At 42.7% G+C, this 23,425-nt stretch overlaps 1 protein-coding gene across 3 annotated transcripts; it reads left to right on the plus strand.

Annotated features, from left to right (window-relative positions):
• Positions 1-1,892: 1,892 nt before the first annotated feature.
• Positions 1,893-7,223, plus strand: METTL18 (methyltransferase 18, RPL3 N3(tau)-histidine). 3 transcript variants are annotated; one of them, XM_056568893.1, is made up of 2 exons: positions 1,893-2,499; positions 6,054-7,223. In XM_056568893.1, the coding sequence occupies exon 2, from the start codon at positions 6,120-6,122 to the stop codon at positions 7,161-7,163; it is 1,044 nt and encodes a 347-aa protein (XP_056424868.1). In that variant the 5' UTR covers positions 1,893-2,499; positions 6,054-6,119; the 3' UTR covers positions 7,164-7,223. The 3 variants fall into 3 exon arrangements, with proteins under 3 accessions (XP_056424868.1, XP_056424869.1, XP_056424870.1); XM_056568894.1 differs by lacking the exon at positions 1,893-2,499 and adding an exon at positions 3,722-3,746; XM_056568895.1 differs by lacking the exon at positions 1,893-2,499 and adding an exon at positions 4,280-4,304.
• The last annotated feature ends 16,202 nt before the right edge of the window (positions 7,224-23,425 follow it).

Genomic DNA, 23,425 nt, shown 5'->3' on the forward strand with positions numbered 1-23,425 from the left:
TATCCCAGGTGGTAGATTTACCATTTTGAAGTTCCTCAGTTCCAGTAGGCTTTAAGTCGTTCATTCTTTGTTGTGGTTTTACAGTTGCAGAATTAAGTTGTATCATGTTTTCCTGTTCCTCCGATAAGCTAATGTCACTGGAACACACAATACTCATATTGTCAACTAATGAAGGATCCTTTTCTTCAGAGAACAAAAATTGTCAGAATACCACCTGACATTTAAAATAATAAAATAATAGATACATCATTTTATTATTTTGAATGTCAGGTGGTATTCTGACAATTTTTGTGAAGCCCTGGGGTCTCCTTATGCTTCAGTCAACTCCAGGCTGTGCCATTCAGACACTATATGGTCTCCTCCTTCTGATGCCACCTCCAGGCTCTGTCATTGTGCAGACATGTGACTCCTTGTTAGATTAGGTCCTTTGGACCCACACGCCGGGAGTTAAAAGTTCCATTTCAAAATCCTCAATTTCAATATCTTAGATTTCTATTTAAAATTCTTGTATTTCAATGGTCTCCTCATGCTTCAGCCACCTTAAGGCTGTACCATTCAGACACTACATGGGCTCATTATGCTTTCCCCACCTCCAGGCAATTGATTGCACAGAAGCTCCTAGGTTCTCTTGAGCCCCTAGGTTTTGCTTGAGTTTTGTTTAGTGCATGTGTTAAGATGTGTTACTTGCACTTATGATGTTTCTTGTTCTGTAGTTTTACTCACTTACTAGTCTCAGTACAATGCCTTATGAAACTCTAAGTGCTTCCTAGACATTGGCCTGGTTTAATGTCTTGTATATCATTGCTATCTGTACAATAAACTGTCAGTGATTTTGTTGCTTGTATTCTTTTAAATCTTTGTTACATTGTTGTTATATTTCTGAAAAATAAATAAAAACATTTTGGAATAAAAATAAAAAATAATAACAGAAAAGCATGTAATCATGGGTATCATTTTTATCGTATTGACCCACAGAACAAAGAAAACATGTCATTGTTTACCATAAAGTGTACAGTGTGAAAACTAAACCTTTCAAAATTTGCAAAATTGCTGTGATGCTTTGTCTGTGGGGTGAGTGGCCCGGAGCCGGGGGCTTGGTTGGGCAGCAGTGGGGCTGCCTGGCCACTGGGTCATTCCCCCTATGGGCGTGGTGTCGCGGATGCAGTGTTTTCTGCCCGGCGCTACTCCAGTGTTAGGTTAGGGACCCACTCTGACTAGGTGGACTTCATGTGGCAAGTGGACTTTTTGATCAAAATGTATACTAACAACCTGTTAGCTTTTGAAATTATAGGCGGAGAAGCAAGTAGATCAAAACAAATGGTGGATGTGCGGCTATGTTTCTGTTTCACATAATTTTTTTGGTTGTGCCATACATTTTATGGTAAAATGATTGATGTCATTATGAAGGACAATTGGTCGTGCAAAAAAACAAGCCCTTATATGGGTCTGTGGATTACAATATAAAAGAGTCATGATTTTTAGAAGGCGAGGAGTAAAAACGAAAATACAAAAATAAAATTGGCTGTGTCCCTAAGGGATTAATTATAAGTTGTAACTCATTCCGCAGCATTCTCACAATTTAAGTCAGTCACAACTAGAGTTGCCACCTTTCTTTAAAAAAAATATTGGTCATGCTAATTTGCATAATTATAGATTCTGACCCCTCTAACTTTTTTCTCTCTCCTTATACGGACCTTTATGAAGGCTATTTTTTTTGCAAACAGATCTGTAGTTTTTAAAAGTACCATTCTTGTTTTGATGTGACTTTTTGATTGCTTGTTTTTTAAACTAAATTCAGGAGTTGCAGTTAGCTACCAACTACAACTCCCAGCATGCCCTGATACAGCCTGTGGCTCAGCAGTTGCACCAAACGAAAACTTCAACTCCCAGCATGTTGCACTATATAGTATTTAGTACAGGTCAGTGTTTCCCAACCAGGGGTGCCTTCAGCTGTTGCAAAACTATAACACTGTGTTGTACTGTAATGCAGTTGACCTGTTATATTCAGTATTTTCCACACTAGAGGACAGGCAGGAACTGATAGCAGCTCCCAGTATAAGAAAGGAGACAATATAGTGGGTGAGCGGCAGAACAATGTTTGCAGCTATGTCATATTTCTAAGATTTGGTTTTCAGGCGCTTCTATGGGATTTTGGCGGCTTAATCATCTTCTTTAGGACTGTTATAGCGCTGAGGTCGCTTCCATATACATGTATGGAGATCTTTCTCCTCAACCGCCTGCTCCTCTACTACACTCCGCTACACGCTGCACATCGCTTCTCTTTCCTGTCAGGAAGCTTTGTGAGTAACTTCCGGTAAGCGCTAGGACTCCAGATAACGCGAGACCTCGTCATGTTACTGTTTAATAAAGTTTCGTCAATTTGAATAGCGTGGCCTTCCGGTTGGACAGAGGAATTGTGGGAGTTGTAGTCTTCTTTGCCTTCTCTTCCCCAGGTCTTCCTTTCCCGGCCGACACGGAACTGCAGCAGCTGTAGTTCAGGTTAGTAGGTTTATTCATTCTCCGTGGTGTTGTGTGGACGCAGGAGATGGGTGATCGGCTGATCCGCGCCCTTTTATCAGCTGCTCGGGAGTTTCCCCATCTTTCCTCTCCATCATGCTGCTGTAGAATTCTGCTGACACATATCAATGGGGGTGCGCTTCCCTGTGAGGAAGGAAATAGAGAACACACTGGGCAATGATCGGCAATGCCTGTGAAAGAGAACGATCAGATCGTACAGTTCTCTCGCAGGTGGTAAAGCACTGACGATCTGTAGTTTATTATGGATAATGAGGAAGGAAATGATGTCAATGGCTTCATGTCCCATCACCTGTGAGGATCTGTGTCCTCGGCCTCAGTGCACACTGTACTGATCTGTCAGTGTCATGTCCTGATAATGTAGGGTCACGTTATAGGACTGGAGCCATGGGGTAGACACCTGCTGTACACATGGCAGATCATATTAACAGAGATCATCTGTCCACAAGAGCTTACAATCTTATTACAAATCAAATCATGTATTGTGCTACATGGAAACACCCAGCAAGCTGCTGGTGGTGGATCTGGTATTATGGGACCCATCAGAGGCTTGTAGGGCACAGGGAGTCCATGCGGTCGGGATTCCTCATTGATACCTTCTAAGTTAGGGCAAATATTCTGCACCATGTGGGTAGAGAAACATAGACAGATGGCAGGCAGATCATATTATCTTTTTAAAAGGAACCTGTCAGGTCCCTGGGGCCTCACTCACCAGTCGCAGGACAAGACAGGTCAGCAGAAAACCTTTCCACTCTATTCTCCACAGCTCATAACTGAAGACTACATTTACTCGCCAACAGACATGACTGACCGCTTGAGTGTGTAACTTTTGTCAAGGAAGCGCTTGCCCAGACTGTATAACCAGTCAAAGCCGGTGGAGATTAAACTAAGTTTTCAGCTCTCTGCAGCATTGCAGACAACTAAGAAGAATAGTGCTGGGACACTGTTCTGAACTGTCAGGTCCTGGAGCTGGTGTGTGAGGCCCCTGGGACCTGACATGTTCTCGTTAATAACACTGCATCATAATCTAGCTCAGATTTTTTCCAAACAGTGTGTATGTGGCAGACAGTATATTAGACTATTATTCATTGGTGGCAGACATTGCACTGTACCGAGAACACACAGAGGCTCCTTACTCTGTGAAAGCAGTTGCAGGAATGAGGCTGAGACTGACGCCATGGAGTCAACCTGCCGTGCCAGCAGGGAGGGAGGTAATGCATATTGATAAGCCAATGTGAGGTGCAGAACTGCACCCCATGTAATTTTGCGTCAGCCCCTCTCCTCAGCTGTCCGGAGATTTCCGAACATACAGCAAGGGGACGCAACTCTACACCTCCCTTAGGAGGACATAGATTTTCACAGCCGTTCTCCTGGATGTAGATTTTGACAGCTGTGAAAATCTACGTCTGGGGGGCTGTGTGAGCGGGGCTGTGCACCCTCCTCAGGAGTAGAGGTATTCTTACAGCGCCGCTTACGCAGACCCCTGGACGTAGATTTTCACAGCTGTCAAAATGTACGTCCTGGAGCTGGGCTGTGAAAATCTACTGCACAGCTCCGCCTCCCCCTCTCCTCGCTGTATGTTCGGAAATGTCCGTACAGCTGAGGGGAGGGGCCGACACAAAACTGCACGGGGCGCAGTTCTGCATCCCACACCGGGCGGAGCTCCCACCCGGCTGAAGATGAAGTAGGGTTGTTTATGGGAGCTCCGGCCGTAGCTCAGTCTGTGCCCCAAAGACTTAATTTGCATAAGCAGGAAAACCAGTTTAAGGGTACGTTCACACGAGCGGGTCCCCAGCGCGTATTATGCTGCGGATCCGCCGCTGAAGTACTGATGTATGCTGCCCTTACAGGTGCCTGCTTGGAGTGGCAATACGCCGCTACGAGCAGACACACTGCGGTGTGCGAGTTGCTGCGCAGAGCAGAAGACACTTCCTTTCTATGTGACGCTCAATGTTTATTCTCATAGAAATGAATGAAAACTAAGTGGAGCATTAGATAGAAGGTTATATCACTATGAAACTAGACACAAGGGGGGAGAGTTATCGAATCCTGTCCAGAGGAAAAGTTGCTGAGTTGCCCATAGCAACCAATCAGATCGCTTCTTTCATTTTTAAGAGGCCGTTTAAAAAAATGAAAGAAGCAATGTGATTAGTTGCTATGGGCAACTTTTCCTATGGACAGGTTTTAATAAATCTCCCTCAAGAATATTGTCTCTGTCTACATGGCAACTTTGGTGGCGTGACAGCAAATCGTATTTGAGAGACACTGCATCACAGTTTGCATGTGTCTGCAACAGATGCATGTGTTTGCCAGCACCGACCCCAGTGCAAGTTGCATGTGACTGTTACCTGCCTATGACTTCTCTGCAATTTGGCTTTTTATTTTTTATTTTTTTACAGTCCGATCACAATTGTAATAAAGTTATGTGACAACAATTGGCAGACAAATTGTACAAATATTTTGGTCACATGATTTAGATGTGATTTGCTCCAGCAGACTCTATAAATCAATTTCTTCAATTTATTGCATTATTATGTGCACAAAAAGTTACAACCTAAAAACCTGTGCATGGAGCTTCTGTTTTTAGGTTGAAACCTTGCTTTTTTGTACATATATATATATATATATATATATATATATATATGTATGTATGTTATTGAAATAAATTAAAGAAACAAATCTATGGAGTCTGCGAAGTCATGTGACCAAAATATCTGTGCAATATGTCTGCTAATTGCTGTCACGCAACTTTTTACAGTTGTGATTTGACTATAAAAAGAAAACCTGCCAAATCATAGGCATGTAACTGGGTTTGCACATGTGACTTGTGTCATGGGCCAAAATATTATGTAATTATTATGTGTGTTAGTATAGGCCCATTTTGTCAGATCGGCACAGCCATGGTACATGGTGTAAATGGTGTATGGAGCCACAAGCTTTGACTTCATACATTGGTTGTGGTAGTTCAGAGCTTTCATTATAGTGAAAAGGAGATGCACTTGCACTGTGCAACATACAGTGCTTATGCTACATCCAGATGCCGCAGTGGTGCCGGGTGTCAGCACCCTCATTTGCGGTGGAATTTCGGCGGAATTCTATGTTGTTATCTAAACACAGGATTCTGCTGAAATTTAAGCCCAAAAAACACAGAAAAAAGGCCATACTTACTAGTTACTGGTACAAGGGCAGGTTAGGCACCTATTTCCAGTATAAAATTCAAGCCCTCTTGATTTTAAGGGATTCCGCCACAGAATTACGCAAAATATAAGACTAGTCTTATATTTTAATGGAATGCAGAAAGCAGAAATTATGTTGTCTGAATGGGACTGCGGAATCAATCCCATTGGAAATCCATTTGCAGTAAATCACATCAGAATTTCCGCTGGAATTCTTTAGCGGAATTCCGCATGGAAAGTCCACCGTGTGAACGTACCCTTAGACTGCTTTTACAGGGTCTTGTTATTGTTATTCTGTCTTGTAAAGTATGTAATCTCATTTGTTATTTTCTGTTTCTGTAGGACATCCGATGTGGGACATAAAAGGATTAATTCTTCCCTTTTGGAAAGCTTCCTCTGTATGGTACAATGTCATTTCAATTTAATTTCAACATTGAAGAGAGAGAAAGCAGTCCTGGTGAATGTGAAATAAGCCTTTCAAAGCACACGCCAACAATCCCAGACAAAGATGTACAACCAGAGGATTTCAATGACCTTAATAGATCCAGTCAAAAAGAGTGTGTGGACAACAATGAATGTGAAAGCAATGCTAATAGTATAGCTAGCAATAAAACCTTATTCTGCAAACCAGCCGCTGAGCACCAGATCCCTGAAGATGTTTGCAGTGTGTTAGAAAATAAAATTGTGGAGAGCAGCCTGGGCCTACAGTTTGTTAATGTTTCTGTTGTAGAAAAGACGTTGTCTGACTCAGATGTATATGGTGAAGACATAGTGAACAAATCCATTACATCCAACTCTGATCTTATATCTGGCGTATATGAAGGAGGAATGAAAATTTGGGAGTGCACTTTTGATCTGATAAGGTACTTGGAAGACAAAGCTGTAAACTTTGAAGATAAAGCTGTTTTGGATCTAGGTTGTGGAGCTGGATTGTTAGGAATATTCTCCTTGAAACAAAATTCTAAGGTGGTTCATTTTCAAGACTACAACAGCACTGTAGTAGAAGAGATAACCATCCCCAATGCTCTAGTAAACTGCGATAGCAATGATTTAACCAATAATATCAATGAACCTAGTGGAAAAAGAATAAAAAAATCTGATGCGAAGCCTGGACTGTTAACAAAGTGTCGCTTCTTTTCTGGAGAATGGTCTCAGTTTACTCAATTAATGAAGAATCAAGAGCCTCCTATGAAATACAATGTTATTCTAACATCCGAAACCATCTATAATCCCACTTACTATAATGCATTGCATGAGGTCTTCCGGAATTTATTGGCTGATGATGGAATTGTTTACCTTGCTAGCAAATCCCATTACTTTGGTGTCGGAGGAGGTGTTCATCTTTTTGAGACTTTTATTAAAGAGAATAAAGTGTTTGATATTCATACTCTAAAAGTCCACAATGATGGGCTTCAAAGAATGCTTCTTAGCTTAGTCTTTACACATAGCTGATATTTGCATTGTATATAAAAAAAAAAATTATACTTTTATAAAAGTATGTTAAGACTTTTGACATCCATTGTCAGTGTTTTGGTTTGCAAATCTTTTTACAGCATTTTAGTATACTTGGAGGCTTGTTTGGAATCTATAAATTTAAGGCACTCCCAGAATTCAGTACATGTTAGATTGGGTTCACACATTGGGGGAGATTTATCATAACCTGTCCAGAGTAAAAGTTGCTGAGTTGCCCATATGAACCAATCAGATTGCTTCTTTCCTTTTAAACAAGGCTTCTGCAAAATCAAAAAAGTGATCTGATTGGTTTCTATGGGGAACTGGTCAACTTCCCTCTGGACAGGTTTTGATAAATCTCCCCCATAGGAGTGGAACCGGTTACCCATAGCAACCAATCAGATCACTACTTTTATTTTTCAGATCACTTTAAAAAAATTAACCTGTTAAGGACAAAGGGCATTAAGATATGCCCTTGCATCCTTGTCCTGTACGCCCTGCAGTTTTCTGATCACCGTTGCGCACCGGAGCGGGATTATTGCTGATATCTATCAACAGGCGGTTCCTGAGACTACCGTGATTAGCCAGTCAATTCTGATGAGTCTCTGGTGACCCGGTGGCCCAGGAAATAAGGGTGATTGGTGCTCTCCAAGACAGCACTAATTACACTTGACTAGCAGGAGTGAGGGGGCACTGGTTTCACCTCACAATCACCATGATTGGTCGGCCAAAACCAGCTGACCAATCGCGGCTCCTGCTAGGGGATGCCTGACTGCACCCGCTCTGCCCCTAGTCCAGAGGGCAGAGCAGGTGCACATCGGGGTGGTGCGGTCCCCTGAAAGCAGCAACGGCAGGATCAAAGCGACAAGATCAAAGCCGGGATCGGCGGGATCCGTATCTGGAGCAGCAGCAGTAGGTGTGGGCTGTGTGCCTCCTGCTGTTGCATTAGTACAACTTCCAGCATGCCACAGCTAAAGGGCATGCTGGGAGTTGTAGCTATGCAACAGCTGGAGGAACACAACTACAACTCCGAGCATGCCCTTGGGCTGTCTGTGCATGCTGGGAGTTGTAGTTATGCAACAGCTAGTGGCACTTTTTCCCTCTAGCTGTTGCATAACTACAACTCCCAGCATACACTGACAGCCAAAGGGCATGCTGGGAGTGGTAGTTATGTGCCTCCAGCTGTTGCCTAATTACAACTCCCAGCATGCTCTTCGGCTGTTCGTACATGCTGGGAGTTGTAGTTATGCAACAGCTGGAGGCACACTTTTTTTTCTATCAAAAAGTGTCTGCAGCTGTTGCATAACTACAACTCCCAGCAGCTGGAGGCACATAACTACAACTCTCAGCATGCTCCTTGGCTGTCTGTGCATGCTGGGAGTTGTAGTTATGCAGCAGTTAGTGGCCTTTTTTTTTTTTTTTTAAAGGGCTACTATCTAAAAGTGTGCCTCTAGCTGTTGCATAACTACAACTCCCAGCATGTCCTTTGGCTGTCAGGGCATACTGGGAGTTGTACTCATGCAACAGCTAGAGCAAACAGGGAGGTTTACTTTGTTTCCCGCTCAGAGTTTGTTGCGGAAAATCCGCCGTGGCTCAAACTTGCAGAAGTAAATTTGTAAATCCAACAGTATATACTTATTGTAAAAACACCAGATTACACTTAAAGGAAAATGGTTCATCCTGTGCACAAACACTAAACCCAATACACTGGGTTATAGTGTGAGTGAACAGGAAGTCCATTGAGGGGTTCCACCAAAGATCCTCTTCTATCCTCACTTAATTGCACGCTAGAGGTGGGCCCTGTCAGCTGTATTTGCATATTCATCAGTGCTGGTCTCCACGTCCTAGTGCTGGTCACGTGAGCGCTCAGTTGGCACATGCGCTCATGTGACCACTAAGACGTGGAGACCAGCTCCGGCGGGGCCCGAAGAGGATATTCGGTGAGACATAACTCCGGATTGTGTTACGAGTTTTGAGGGGCTTTTTCTCTTTTTACCCCTTATGTAAAAGAAAACTTGGGGGCTACACCAGCATGTTAGTGTAAAAGAATTTCATTTTGCTGGTGTAGCCCCATACTTTTCATTTTTGCAAGAGGTAAAAGGAGAAAAATACCCCCAAAATTTGTAATGCAATTTCTCCTGAGGGCGGAAATACCCCATATATGGGCAGTACAATCTGCAGGTTAATATGGCTCAGGAGTGATAGAGCATTGGAACGGCCGATAGTTGCAGTGGTTCTGACATAAACACAAAAAAAACCACCCACATGTGACCGCATTTTGTAAATTATACCCCTCACGTAATGTAATAAGGGGTGCAGTGAGCATTTACACCTCACAGGTGTCTGACAGATTTTTGGAACAGTGGTCCATGAAAATAAAAAATGTAATTTTTCATTTGCACAGCCCTCTGTTCCAAAGATCTGTCAAATGCCAGTGGGGTGTAAATACTCACTGCACCCCTTATTAAATTTTGTGAGGGGTGTAGTTTCCAAAATGTGGTCACATGTGGGGGGGAGGGTCCACTGTTGTGGCACCATGGGGGCTTTATAAAGGTGACATGGCCCCCAACATCCATTACAGCCAAATGCACTCTCCAAAAGCCCAACAATGCGCCTTCACTTCTGAGACCTGTCAAACGCCTGCAGAGCACTTTGTCAACATATCGGGTATTTCTGTGCTTGGGAGAAATTGGGTTACAAATTTTGTGGGGCTTATTTTCCTTTTACAACTTATGAAAATGAAAAGTTTTGGGCTACACCCATGGCCCTCTGTTCCAAAAACTTGTTGTCCAAATGCTCACTGCACCCACTGTCTGGGCATCATGGGGGGGCTTTATTAATAGGACGTGGCCCCCCAAAACTGTGGAGTGTAAATGCTCACTACAAACTTTTACATTCCTTGAGGGGTGTCATTTCCAAAATGATGTCCACTGTCTTGCACTTTGTTAGTGCTTTGTTAGTGCGACATGGCCCCCAAAAACTATTCCAGACAAATTCTCTTTCCAAAAGCCAAATGTTGCACTTTATGTCAGCTTATGAGGTTTTTCAATATTCGGGAGCAAAAGGGTTACAAATTTTAAATGGCTTTTAATCCTTTTACCGCCTGTAAAAAAAAAAAAAAAAAAAAAAAAATTGGGGCTACAAATGGGAGTGCAAAAATTGGAGACTTTCACATCCACTTTGCTGCTATTCTTGTGAAACACCTAGAGGGTTAACAAATTTCTTAATGTCATTTTTGAATACTTTGAGGGGCGTAGTTTCTATAATGAAGTAATTTATGGGGGATTTCTTACAAACAGGCCCCTTGAATCCACTTCAAACTGTACTGGTCCCTGAAAAAATTTTGATTTAAAATTTTTCGTGAAAATTTGGAAAATTGCGGCTAAGCTTTGAAGCCCTCTTTTGTCTTCAAAGGCAAAAAGACGTCAGTTTTATGATGCCAACAATAAAGTAGATATATAACATATGTGAATCCATATATAATTTATTTGGCATTAATATTTCCTTACATGCAGAGAATTTCAAATTTAGAAAATATGCTAATTTTATAATTTCTCATGAAATGTTGGAATTTTTCACAAAGAAATTATGCAAGTATTGACGAAAATTTACCACTATCTTAAAGTAGCATATGTCATTAAAAAAGCCATCTCAGTATCAGAATAAGTAAAAGCATCTCAGAGTTATTAAAGGAGTACTCCACTGGAAAACTCTTTTTTTTTCAACTGGTACCAGAAAGTTAAAGAGTAGCTCCCACCATCTGTATTTTTATTTCTATCACTACCTATTGCTAATCTATCCCTAACCCCCTCCCTGCCTTTAAAAAAAATTCTACCTTACAAGTGGCTCATCTTCTACTCCTACGTGTAACTCTGCCGGAAGCCGACTTCCCCAGCAGGCGCAACGTCACTGACGCCTGTTGGGTACCGACTTCCGCCCTCACCTCATCTAAGCTGCGCTCCTGTTGGGAGCACGCATAGATGAGCGGCCAATAGCACGGCAGGCTGCTCCGGGGTCTCCTCCTCCCTGTTTAGCAGTGTAATGTTATCCAGGGAGGAGGAGTATAGGAGCATTGCCCACCTGCCGTGCTCACTGCCAAAACCCAGGACCGAAACAAAGGACGGGTAAGTGAAATAAGACCTCACTTACCCTTACAGGACATGTACAGTCCTGGAGCATCAGCACAGCACTGAGATTCAGTGCCGTGCTGCCTCCAGACTGTACATGCCGGGGGCAGGCAGCCAATGAGGCAGCTGCGAGGCTAGGCAGCCAATGAGCGCAGACCTGGCTTTCACAGTGCTTGCTCCCGCCTGTCTGATTGACAGGCAGGGAGCAAGCGCAGGCTGACTAAATTAGGACCGTTTCCCTGGCCGGCATCGGTCCTAATTCAGTCGTGACGTCATGGCAGGCTGCAGCCGGCCACTAGGAGGGAGACCCCTAGTGGCCAGTTTTCATATGTAAACCGCCGCCAGTGTGAATGTACCCTAAAAACACTACACTACACTAACACATAATAAAGGGTAAAACACTACATATACACGCCCTTACTCTGTCCCCCCCAATAAAAATGAAAAACGTATCGTACGGCAGTGTTTCCAAAACGGAGCCTCCAACTGTTGCCAAACAACAACTGACTGTCCAGGCATGCTGGGAGTTTAGCAACAGCTGGAGGCACCCTGTTTGGGAATCACTGGCGTAGAATACTCCTATGTCCACCCCTATGCAATCCCTAATTTAGTCCTCAAATGCGCATGGCTCTCTCACTTCGGAGCCCTGTCGTATTTCAAGGAAACAGTTTAGGGCCACATATGGGGTATTTCCGTACTCGGGAGAAATTGCAATACAAATTTTGGGGGGGCTTTTTCTCCTTTTACCCCTTATGAAAAAGAAAAGTTGGGGTCTACACCAGCCTGTTAGTGTAAAAAAAAAAAAAAATTTGTACACTAACATGCTGGTGTTGTCCTTTATTTTTTATTTTCACAAGAGGTAAAAGGAAACATAGACCCCCAAAATTTGTAACGCAATTTCTCAAAGTATTCAAAATGACATTCAGTAAGTGTGTTAACCCTTTAGGTGTTTCACAGAAATAGCAGCAAAGTGAAGGAGAAAATTCAAAATCTTCATTTTTTACACTCGCATGTTCTTGTAGACCCAGTTTTTGAATGTTTACAAGAGGTAAAAGGAAAAAAATCATCTCAAAATTTGTAACCCAATTTCTCTCGAGTAAGGAAATACCTCATATGTGGATGTGAAGTGTTCGGCGGGCTCAGTAGAGGGCTCAGAAGGGAGGGAGCAACAATGGGATTTTGGAGAGTGAGTTTTTCTGAAATGGTTTTTGGGGGGCATGTCACATTTAGGAAGCCCCTATGGTGCCAGAACAGCAGAAAACCCCACACATGGCACACTATTTTGGAAACTACACCCCTCAAAGTACGTAACAAGGGGTCCAGTAAGCCTTAATACTCCACAGATTTTTGATGACAAGTTGGATGTGTAAATGAAAATGTAAATGTGTAAATGAAAAAAAAAACTTTTTTTACTAAAGTGCAGTTTTTATAATGGGGTCATTTGTGGGGTATTTCTAATATAAAGACCCTTCAAATCCACTTCAAACCTGAACTGGTCCCTGAAAAATTTGGATTTTGAAAAATTGGAAAATTGCTGCTGAACTTTGAAGCCCTCTGATGTCTTTCAAAAGCAAAAACATGTCAACTTTATGATGCAAACATAAATAAGACATATTGTATTTGTGAATCAAAATATAATTTATTTAGAATGTCTATTTTCCTTACAAGCAGAGAGCTTCAAAGTTAGAAAAATTATAAATTTTCAATTTTTTCATCAAATTTTGGAATTTTTCACTAAGAAATGGTACAAGTATCGACAAAATTTTACCAATAACATAAAGTAGAATATGTCACGAAAAATCGGAATCAGAATGATAGGTAAATGCATCCCAGAGTTATTAATGCTTAAAGTGAAAAAACGCTCTGGCCCTACAGTGAAAATTGGCCTGGTCCTTAAGGGGTTAAGGCCAAAATGGGCTAGGTTCTTAAGGCGTTAAAGGGGTACTCAAGTGAAAAAAAAAATTTTTAAATCAACTGATGCCAGAAAGTTAAACAGATTTGTAAATTACTTCTATTAAAAAAATCTTAATCCTTCCAGTACTTATTAGTGGCTGTATACTACAGAGGAAATTCTTTTCTTTTTGGATTTATTTTCTGTCACAACTGCAGTGCTCTCTGCTGACACCTCTGTCCATGTCAGGAAGTCAGGAACTGTCCAGAGCAGGAGAAAATCCCCATAGCAAACATATGCTGCTCTGGACAATTCCATATGCTGCTCTGGACAAATGGACAGAGGTGTCAGAAGAGAGCACTGTGGTCGTAACAGAAAAGAAATCCCAAAAGGAAAGAATTTCCTCTGTAGTATACAGCCGCTAATAAGTACTGGAAGGATTAAGACTTTTTAATAGAAGTAATTTACAAATCTGTTTAACTTTCTGGCACCAGTTGATTAAAAAAAAGTTTTCCACCAGAGTACCCCTTTAAGGAAGCAATCTGATTGGGCAGCTGGTCAGGGTTTTCTCTGTACGGTTTCCCTATAAGTGTTAGAGGGAATCTGTCATCCATATCACCTGCAGTATGCTGTTGGTACAGGCTTGTAGTGTGGGTGACACTAATCATACTTACTGTTCCTCGCTCCATGCCGATTTTCTTTGGTAATCCCTGAACTTCTGGATTTGTGAAAGGGGTACTCCGGTGGAAAGCTTTTTTTTCTTCTTCATATCAACTGGCTGCAGAAAGTTAAACAGATTTGTAAATTACTTCTATTTAAAAATCTTAATCCTTTCAGTACTTATTAGCTGCTGTATACTACAGAGGAAATTGAGTTGTTCTTTTCTGTCTGACCACAGTGCTCTCTGCTGACAACTCTGTCTTTGTCAGGAACTGTCCAGAGCAGGAGAAAATCCCCATAGCAAACCTATCCTGCCCTAGATAGTTCCTGACATGGTCTGAGGTGTAAGAAGAGAGCACTGTGGTCAGACAGAAAAGAAATTCAAAAAGAAAATAACTTCCTCTGTAGTATACTGCAGCTGATAAGTACTGGAAGGATTAAGATTTTTATATAGCAGTAATTTACCAATCTGTTTATCTTTCTGGCACCAGTTGATTTGAAAGAAAATTGTTTACCATCAAAGTACCCCTTAATTATTTTGCTTGGTGTACAAAAGTCCCTGGTGAGCAATTATGGGCGGACGACATTATGATGCAGAGTGGAGCTCAATTCTGAAGCAAAGGAGACTCAGCACATGGGAGAAGGGGTTACTGTTAAGTTGCTCCCCGGATATTACCATGCACAAGAGGCTTGGAAATCCCCCAGAACATACCACCAAATCTTCACACCAACCATGTCGAAGCTCAGTTGGAGAGCAGAATGACACATGGCTTTGTCGCTTCTGGCCACTCTTCCAAGTCCTTTTCTGTGAGAGCTCCTTCCCATCACATCAGCCGGGTTGGTGCTTGATTGACAGACCTCCCTTTATAGCTCCTAGACTTTTGAGGTAAGGGTGAGGAGCACACATCTCCTACGTCATGACGCCAGGCACTACGTCTACTATTTAGCACAGATATTGTTGGAATGATTTTCGGAGTCCATGTCACATTTGTGGAGACTTTGAAATACCAATACAGTATGAGCCAACAATACACTGCCTTGCAGGATTTCTGCCCTGCCCCTCCTCTCCAGTAACATGTAATGAGACTGCATTGCAGTTAGAAGGCAGGGGACAGGCATTGGGCAGGGATGAGGTCAGTGTGTCTAACATACCCTGTCCCTGTCCAGAATGCCAAGCTCATCCTTCACCCTCTGTTCCTGCACTTTTGTTCTTTGCCTTGTGGGCTGTCCAGCACTGCATCAATGGGTCTATGTGACCGAATGCTGCAGTTACTACCAGCCACAGCAAGGAGGAGGCAGCATATAGCATAGTGGCAAGGGGAAGAAGGCTGTGGACCATCCTGGCTATGGGGCCATGTCAAGATGCAACTGTCGCAACTTCTACAGCTACCCCGCTGCCTTAAGGTATTCATTTTAGGCTGCGTTCACATCACAATTTCTCCATCCGACTTTTATAACTTAAAATCGTATGAAATCGTATATAAAGTCAGATCCATTGACCGCCATTAAAAAATCCGATTTCAGACCCGAACAAAAATCGTGTGAAATCGGATGGGGATCAAATCGGATGTGTGTAATGGATCCAATTTCTTAATGGAGGTCAATGGATCCGACTTTATATGCGATTTCATAAGATTTTAAGTTATAAAATCGTTTACTCAAGTCGGATGGAGAAATTGTGATGTGAATGCAGCCTTATTCTTACAGTTGTTTTCCAGAAATTAGTATGCAGTGGATGTTGCTGGGTAGTAAAAATACATATTTTCCACAGATGCCGTTTCAGTGCCCAGTTTATTGTGCCCAGCTTGTTCCACAATAAAAAGACACCTGCTTGAATATTATAATACTATGTAACAATCTTACTATCCATATTTTAAAATAATTCTGAAATTTAGTAGTTTCCATTCTGGCCACTAGGCCTAGATAAGACTTCCTGTTCTGTACAGATTATTATCCAGAACTGCACTCCTTATCAACACAGACAGAATTACAATTAATGGTGACACCAGTGTATAGATAGCACACAATACACAGTGCAACAAACAATAGCTGTTGCTCAGAGATCAGCCTCCCTTTCTCTTTAGAAAAGGTCACAGAGCATGCCCAGACCCATTTGTCCTTCATGTGAGCTTAAGTCTATTGTGATGTGCCAGGACAGGTACACGTTCCTGTACTACCTGTAGGCCCTGTCAGGTTGAGTCCCTCAGTGACCTGGGGGCTCCCCTGCAGGGACTCCCCTTGTTCTCCTGTTAATTCAGCAAAGGTGCCTACACCAACTTTAAGAGCATAGACAGGATCCTTATGTCTAGATAGTATACAGGGCCTGTGGAGGACTCAAGGACCTGTGTGAGTAAGCCTGTCACATGTTATGTTATGCAGTTATATGATTGGCTGTAACATGTACTCCCAGAGAGCACCAGCTTTAACCTATGACCCGCAGCTTGAGCAATGGGCTTTAGTCCAGACCCCCACTATATAAAGGGGTGGCCATCTTTAATTAGCTCTCTTAGACCCTACCATCTGATCTGAGAACAAGTCTTTGCTGAAGCAGCTACCAGAGACCTTAGAGTCAAGTGATCAGCATCTGGAGTACCACAAAACTACAACTCTCTAGTAAGTCTACAAGTCTATGTCTGCTGTCACTGAAGTTAGTCAAGTCCTGCACATAGTCAAGTCCAGTCTAATTACAAGTCAAGTTTATTACAAGTATTGGTCCAGCAAGCTGCGAGGTCCTCTGGGTACTGGTCACCTCTCTGGGATTTCTGGCCATAGCTGTGAAGATAATTACACCTGTCTTCTATTCAGTAAAGCCTCCATTTACCGTAAACTGGTTGTGGACTCTTTATTCACTACTAGCCCGTGGGATAGCGGAGAATCCGGGCGTGTGGTGTTCCGGAACCCGAAAACCACACTGGCGTCATGAACACATAGGGGTTAATACATCCAACCCCCGGGGTTAATAACATCTGATCCCAACACTCATCACTGCAACACCCGTGGCCCAGCCACTCACCACAGTGGCACACCACACTATTGTTGCCTATGTCCATGGGGCCTACTGTAAAGAATAACTCTAAATTCTGTTAAAAACTGCTCAGGCAAGGTTGATGCTCCCAATAGGTATGTACAAAAAAATATTTTAAAACAACTACAATCAGAAAAAAGAAACAGATTGGGACTTGGGTTAAAATCCCACTAAGGACAGCAATAAATAAAGTGTTATTATTATAATAACGTCAGCAGAGAGCACTGTGCTCGTGATGTCATCTGAGAACCTTCCAAAAAGAAAAGAATTTCCTCTGTAGTATTCAGCAGCTAATAAGTACAGGAAGGATTAAGATTTTTTAATAGAAGTAATTTACAAATATGTTTAACTTACTGCCACCAGTTGATTCAAAAGAAAAAAGGTTTTCACCGGAGTACCCCTTTAAAGAAGATATCCAGTGAACAAAAACTTATCCTGCGGATAGAGGATAAGTTACTGATCGCGGGGGTCCGACCACTGGCACCCCTGTGATCTCCTGTACATACTCTGATGATGTTTCACATCCAGTACATAAGGTGGTCGTATGCGAACGCTGTGTCTCCGCATCTCCCATAGAGATGAATAGAGGGAGGTGTGATTTAACCAGCTTCCTGCTGGGTACGAGACACACTCAAGTCATGCAGAGCCTGGGCCCCATATGGGAGATCGCGGGGGATAGGGGATAAGTTTTAGTCCACTGACATCTTCTTTGATACAGAATTATTATCAGTATTTCATGTCTCTCTTCTGTGCATTGCTCCCTTAGGCCCGGGAGCTATATGCAAGTGAAAATTGCATATGTACATGTATAGTGAATTTAATTGTGATGTTTTGAAATATTAGAGTAGAACCTATAAAGACCCATTGGGGAAATTTATCAAAACTTGTGCAGAGGAAAAGTTGCTTCTTTCATTTATTTTCTTTGAAAAGTAAAAGAAGTAATGTGATTGGTTGCTATGGGCAACTGCTTTACTTTTTGTTGCAGAGGTTTTGATAAATCTCCCCCAAAATATGCAGCTCTTCTACACAAAAACACAGATGGAGCGACATGATAAATTTCCCAATGTTAGGGTCCATTCACACGGGCGGATTACCTGCGGAATTTCCACAGCGGATTTTGCTACCATTGACTTTAAGGCTAAGTTTCCAATGTATTCAAAAGGAGTAGGACATATAAAGGAAGGACTTACACTTCTCCTCCCTTATGGATTCACTTCTAACTTCGGCTCAAAAACTGCAGTGGCAGATATCCAAAAACTGGCAGAAAAAAGTGGAAATTTAGCCTAATGGGTCCGAAGGAAAATCTGCAAATCTAACTCTACTGCAGATTTTCTGCTAACCCATTAAAGTCAATGGTAGCAAAATCCGCTGCAGATTTTCTGCAGCAAATACACTGTGGAAAATCCACAGGTAATCTGCCCGTGTGAATGGACCCTTAGGCTAAGTTTCCACTTTTTTTTTTTCTGATAGTTTTTGGAATACTGCCACTGCAGTTTTTTAGCCAAAATTAGAAGTGAATCCATAAGGGAGGAGAAGTATAAGTCCTTCCTTTATATGTCCTATTCCTTATGAATAACTTCTGGCTTTGGCTCAAAAACTGCAGTGGCTGTATTACAAAAACTGTCAGAAAAAAAACCAAGTGGAAACTTAGCCTAAGGGTATGTTCACACGAGCGGATTTTCGCAGCGTATTTTGCTGCTGATCCGACGCTGAAGGACCCTCTGTATTCTGCCTTCACATGTGCCTGCTCGTGCAGACACACTGAAGCTATGTGCGAGACGCCGCGCATGTGCGGAATACTCGCACACATCACGGTTGCTCCCCCTGCTCAATGAGCTAGGCCGAGAGCTGCTGCGATGTGCGAGTATACTGCGCATGCGCACGGTGAATCCCACATCGCACTGTGTCTGCTCTTAGTGGCGTATTGCCGCTCCGAGCAGGCACATGTAAAGGCAGAATACAGAGGGTCCTTCAGCGGCAGATCTGCAGCGTAAAATCCGCTGCAAATCCGCTCGTGTGAACGTACCCTTAGGGTACTTCACACATGCATATTTTTTTAACAGATCTGCTTCAGCTGATTTAACTGCCCATTAAAGTCAATGGGCAGTAAAATCTACAGCAGCAAATCTGCAGCAGATCTACCCTTAGGGTACGTTCACCTGTGCTGATTTTTTAGCGGGTTTTCCACTGCGTATTTGAAAGTGGGCAGACTCTTCTCAGCTGTCCGCAACAGATTTTCCGCGGTAGAATTTACGCTGCGGAAAATCCGCCACAGTCCCTACTGACTTCAATTCGGCTTGCTGCGGATTTTCCGCAGTGTACATTCCGCCGCAGAAAATCTGCTGCGGACAGCCGAGAAGAGCCCGCCCACTTTCAAATACGCAGCGGAAAACCCGCAAAAAAGTCTGCGCGTGTGAACATACCCTTAGGGTACGTTCCCTTAGGGTACGTTTCCACGAGCCGATTACCTGCGGAATTTCCGCAGCGGATTTTTCTACCATTGACTTCAATGGGTCTGAAGGAAAACCTGCAAACCTGCTATTGTGGATCCTATTATGGATTTTCTGCTGACCCATTGAAGTCAAAGGTGGCAAAATCCGCTGCGGATTTTTTGCAGCAATTACACTGCGGAAATTCCACAAATTATCCGCCCATGTGAACGCTTAGAATGGATTCACAAGTAGTATTTTAACACCAAATTGGTGTGGAACTGACACGAGAATGGGGGAGATTTATCAAAACATGTGCAGAGAAAGTGGTGGTGTTTCCCATAGCAACCAGATGACTTTCCCCCCCCAGAGCAATCTGGTTTCTATGGGCAACTGCACCACTCTTCCTCTACACAGGGGGTACTATACAGGTTAATACACTCTGGAGAGGATTCATCAAAGCATTTAGACATTTTTGGGGGGCGTTTTGGCACTTAAAGTCGCACAACTGTATTTAGCGACTTTTTAGTGCCAAAGCACCACAAGGCCGATGTCAGTGAAAACGTATATCACAGTGAATTTTGCATCTGCGGATGCAGCTGTCCTGAATTTATCATTGCGACTTTCCCATGGAAAGTATGCCGCAAATCACCGCTGCCAGGAGACCACGTTTAGGAAATGATGCTATTTGCGCAAGACATGTATGGCTGAGCAAAATTTATCAAATGGCGTGCGACTTAGCGCACGATCGCACATATCCAGTGGGAAAAAGGGACACGTACCACAGTCATGGTTGATAAATCTCCCCCTCTTAGCTTTGGCTCAAAAACTGTTGTGTTGATAAAATAACCAAATTCACTGAAAAATACTATTAAATTGGCAGTTTTTTATTTTTATTTTTAAACAATGTGTGTCAACGTAGCCTATATTGTAATTTTACTTGCATGATATAGATGTGCGGCCATTTGTTGATGCTTCTCTTGTGTTTTTTGTAATAGACCCCTGAAAAACACATGCAAATTTTGCTAAAGTAGGAGGTTGTTCAGCTGTGATTGTAATGTGGTTAGGGCTAGGGTTACATCACGTTTACCATGTACATTTGTATATGTCATCAGTTTGTCAAAAAGGGAAGCCAATGTATACTGCAACAGATCCATTGGGGGAATTTATCAAAAGTGGTTGTAGTATTATATCAGCTGGTTTTCTTGTATCGATTTTGGCAGACATGCGCCAAATTTATCAATTTGGCGCATGTCATGATTAAATGGCATCCGATACTTACTCTGCACAGGCATCTTTTGAGGGCTGTTTGCTCCAGGATTAGCATTCCTTCCCCCGTTAATCGAAAACAGGATGCATATGTATACTCTTAACAGGAGCAGCGGACCCCATTCACTATGGCCAAACATAATCACTTAGGGGGAGATTTATCATAACCTGTGCAAAGGAAAAGTCGCCCAGTTGCCCATAGCAACCAATCAGACAGCTTCTTTCATTTTGTAGAGGCCTTATTAAAAATGAAAGAAGAAAGCGGATTGGTTGCTATAGGCAACTGGGCAACTTTTCCTCTTGACAGGTGTTGATAAATCTCCCCCCTGAATCCGTTTTGGAATGTACTGTATGCACTATTTCAAAAGAGCAACAGCCCCCGTTTTTAGTCAGTAGGGGTGAGATTTATTAATACCTGTCCAGAGGAAAAGTTGCCCAGTTTTCAGCGGGATGCCAATGGATACCATTAACAGGGGCAGGAATGCAGTGTGAACCTACCCTTTGCGTCTTTTTTAAACCAAGTAAAAAATCTGACTTCGAACACCTTAGACATTTCTCTATTTTTCAAAAAATTGCTGCGCCTAACATTTGCACCAAAATAATGATAAATTCCCTCCATTGCGTTTAGTGGACCGAATGCAGTCAACTAGTAACAACTCTACCCATTTTCTAAACATATGCATTTATTTTGCAGAACTGAAAAACAAAGGCAGCCATGCGTTTTCACAAAATAAACCTGTATGGTCAGAAAATAGGCCAAACGTCACAAGTTGTCCATATACCGTTTTCCATATACCGCAGTATATACCACATCACTTTTTGACAGGTTGCAGACGTATATGCCGATGGTAAAGGGTAAAGGTGGCGTGAACTTGGAGAAGGGTTATGATCACTCTAAGTTCGTTCCCATGTTAATCGTATGCGTCAGCATCCAACCGAAACTGGAATTCCGCATTGGAATTCCGCACGGAGATGCCGCACAGAGATTCCGCAGCAGAGTCCCATTGTATTCAAGACATTCTGCTGCACTGCAATGTTTCTGGTGTGAAAATTCCAATTCCTGTGTCTGCAGAAAGAATTAACCTGTTTTCTGCAGAGTCTGCATGGAATGCATTGCAGTCTATTAGACTGCGTATTCCCAAGTCTGCTATCCATACACACATTTTTCATGCAGACATTTATCAAAACCTGTGTAGATTAAGAGTGGTGCAGTTGCCCATAGCAACCTATCAGATTGCTTTTTTTTTATTTTTCAGAGGACTTAAAAATGAAAGAAACAATATTGGTTGCTATGGGAAACTGCACCACTCTTCCATTACATAGGTTTTAATAAATATCCCTAAATGACAAAAAATAATGAATAAGGATAGGTTCATACTGCATTATAATTTTCCATCACAGGTGTTCATAGGCATCGGGATGTCAACATGTACTGATAGCAGATGCATTCATTTTAATGTCCCCTAATGACTTTAGGGGCAGAATATACTTAATTTAGGTTCTTAATTTAGGTTAACACAATGTCAGTGCTCCAGTTATTTGTTTCAGTTTGTATCCCGCAAAAAATGGGATACCCTACATATATTATTAACAGTATACTCAGTTCAGGACATATGCCCTATTTAACAGACTCAAAAACATGAGTTGTTGCGATTTTGAAATAGGTAACTCCAGCCATAGAAATCAATGGGATCTGTTGCTCTCATTAACTGTATACAGACGAATACTACCAATTGGAACAGTATGAAGTGTAAACCTACCCTGAGTAGTGGGGTCTGTTGCATTAATGGGGCCCATTAATATAGCATATACAGCCTGATCAAAGATACTGATGGATACCGTATTTTTCGTCATATAAGACGCTCCGTTGGCTGTCCGGGCATGCTGGGAGTTGTAGTTTTGCAACTTCTGGAGGTCCTCAGGTTGAAGACCACTGGTATAGGAGGTAATACTCACGTGTCCCCGCCGCTCCGGACCCGTCACCGCTCGTCACCGCTGCCCTGGATGACGCCCTCCATTGCTGTCGCTGCGTCCCCGGGGTGTCCCCGTTGCTCCGGAACGTCTCTGCTGCACGGTATCCTCGCTCTCTGTTGCTGCCATGATGTCGCTACGCACGCCGCTCCTATTGGATGACGGGGCGGCATGCGTGACGACGTGATGACGACGAAGGAGAGCGCCAGCCATGCAGGGGATCCCGGCACGGAGCAGACACTGAGGAGGCAGGTAAGGTCCCTCCTGGTGTCCTGTAAGCTGTTCGGTGTCCTGTAAGCGATCAGTGATGTCCTGTATTAGCCGTGGCTCCCGGCTGTTGATGGCCGCAGGGACCGCCGCGATAGGTGTGTATTCGCCTTATAAGACATACCAACTTTCCCCCCCCAGTTTTGGGGAAGAAAAAGTGCGTCTTATACGGCGAAAAATACGGGTATGTCTGATGGAAGTACTAATGCAATGTGGACCTAGCCTTAATTTTGGCTGGAAATATTCGGGGGGAAAAAAGGCTGTGAACATGGCCTTTAGGCTAAGTTTCCACTTGGTTTTTTTTCTGGCAGTTTTTGGAATACTGCCACTGCAGTTTTTGAGTCAAAGTCAGAAGTGGATCCATAAGGGAGAAGAAGTATAAGTCCTTCCTTTATATGTCCTATTCCTTTTGAATACAGTTCTGGCTTTGGCTCAAAAACTGCTGTGGCAGTATTCCAAAAACTGCCAGAAAAAAACCAAGTGGAAACTTAGCCTTATAGGGCTATGTGGTATATAAATTTGGCTTGTAAAAGGTTAACCATGTAATTTGAGATAGTGGGCTGAGCCATGACATTTTGCTATCATTGGCTGATTTCAAGTGATGAGGATGAAACCAATTATAA

The sequence above is a fragment of the Hyla sarda genome, chromosome 1 (assembly GCF_029499605.1).
Source record: "Hyla sarda isolate aHylSar1 chromosome 1, aHylSar1.hap1, whole genome shotgun sequence".
Taxonomy (NCBI): Eukaryota; Metazoa; Chordata; class Amphibia; order Anura; family Hylidae; genus Hyla; species Hyla sarda.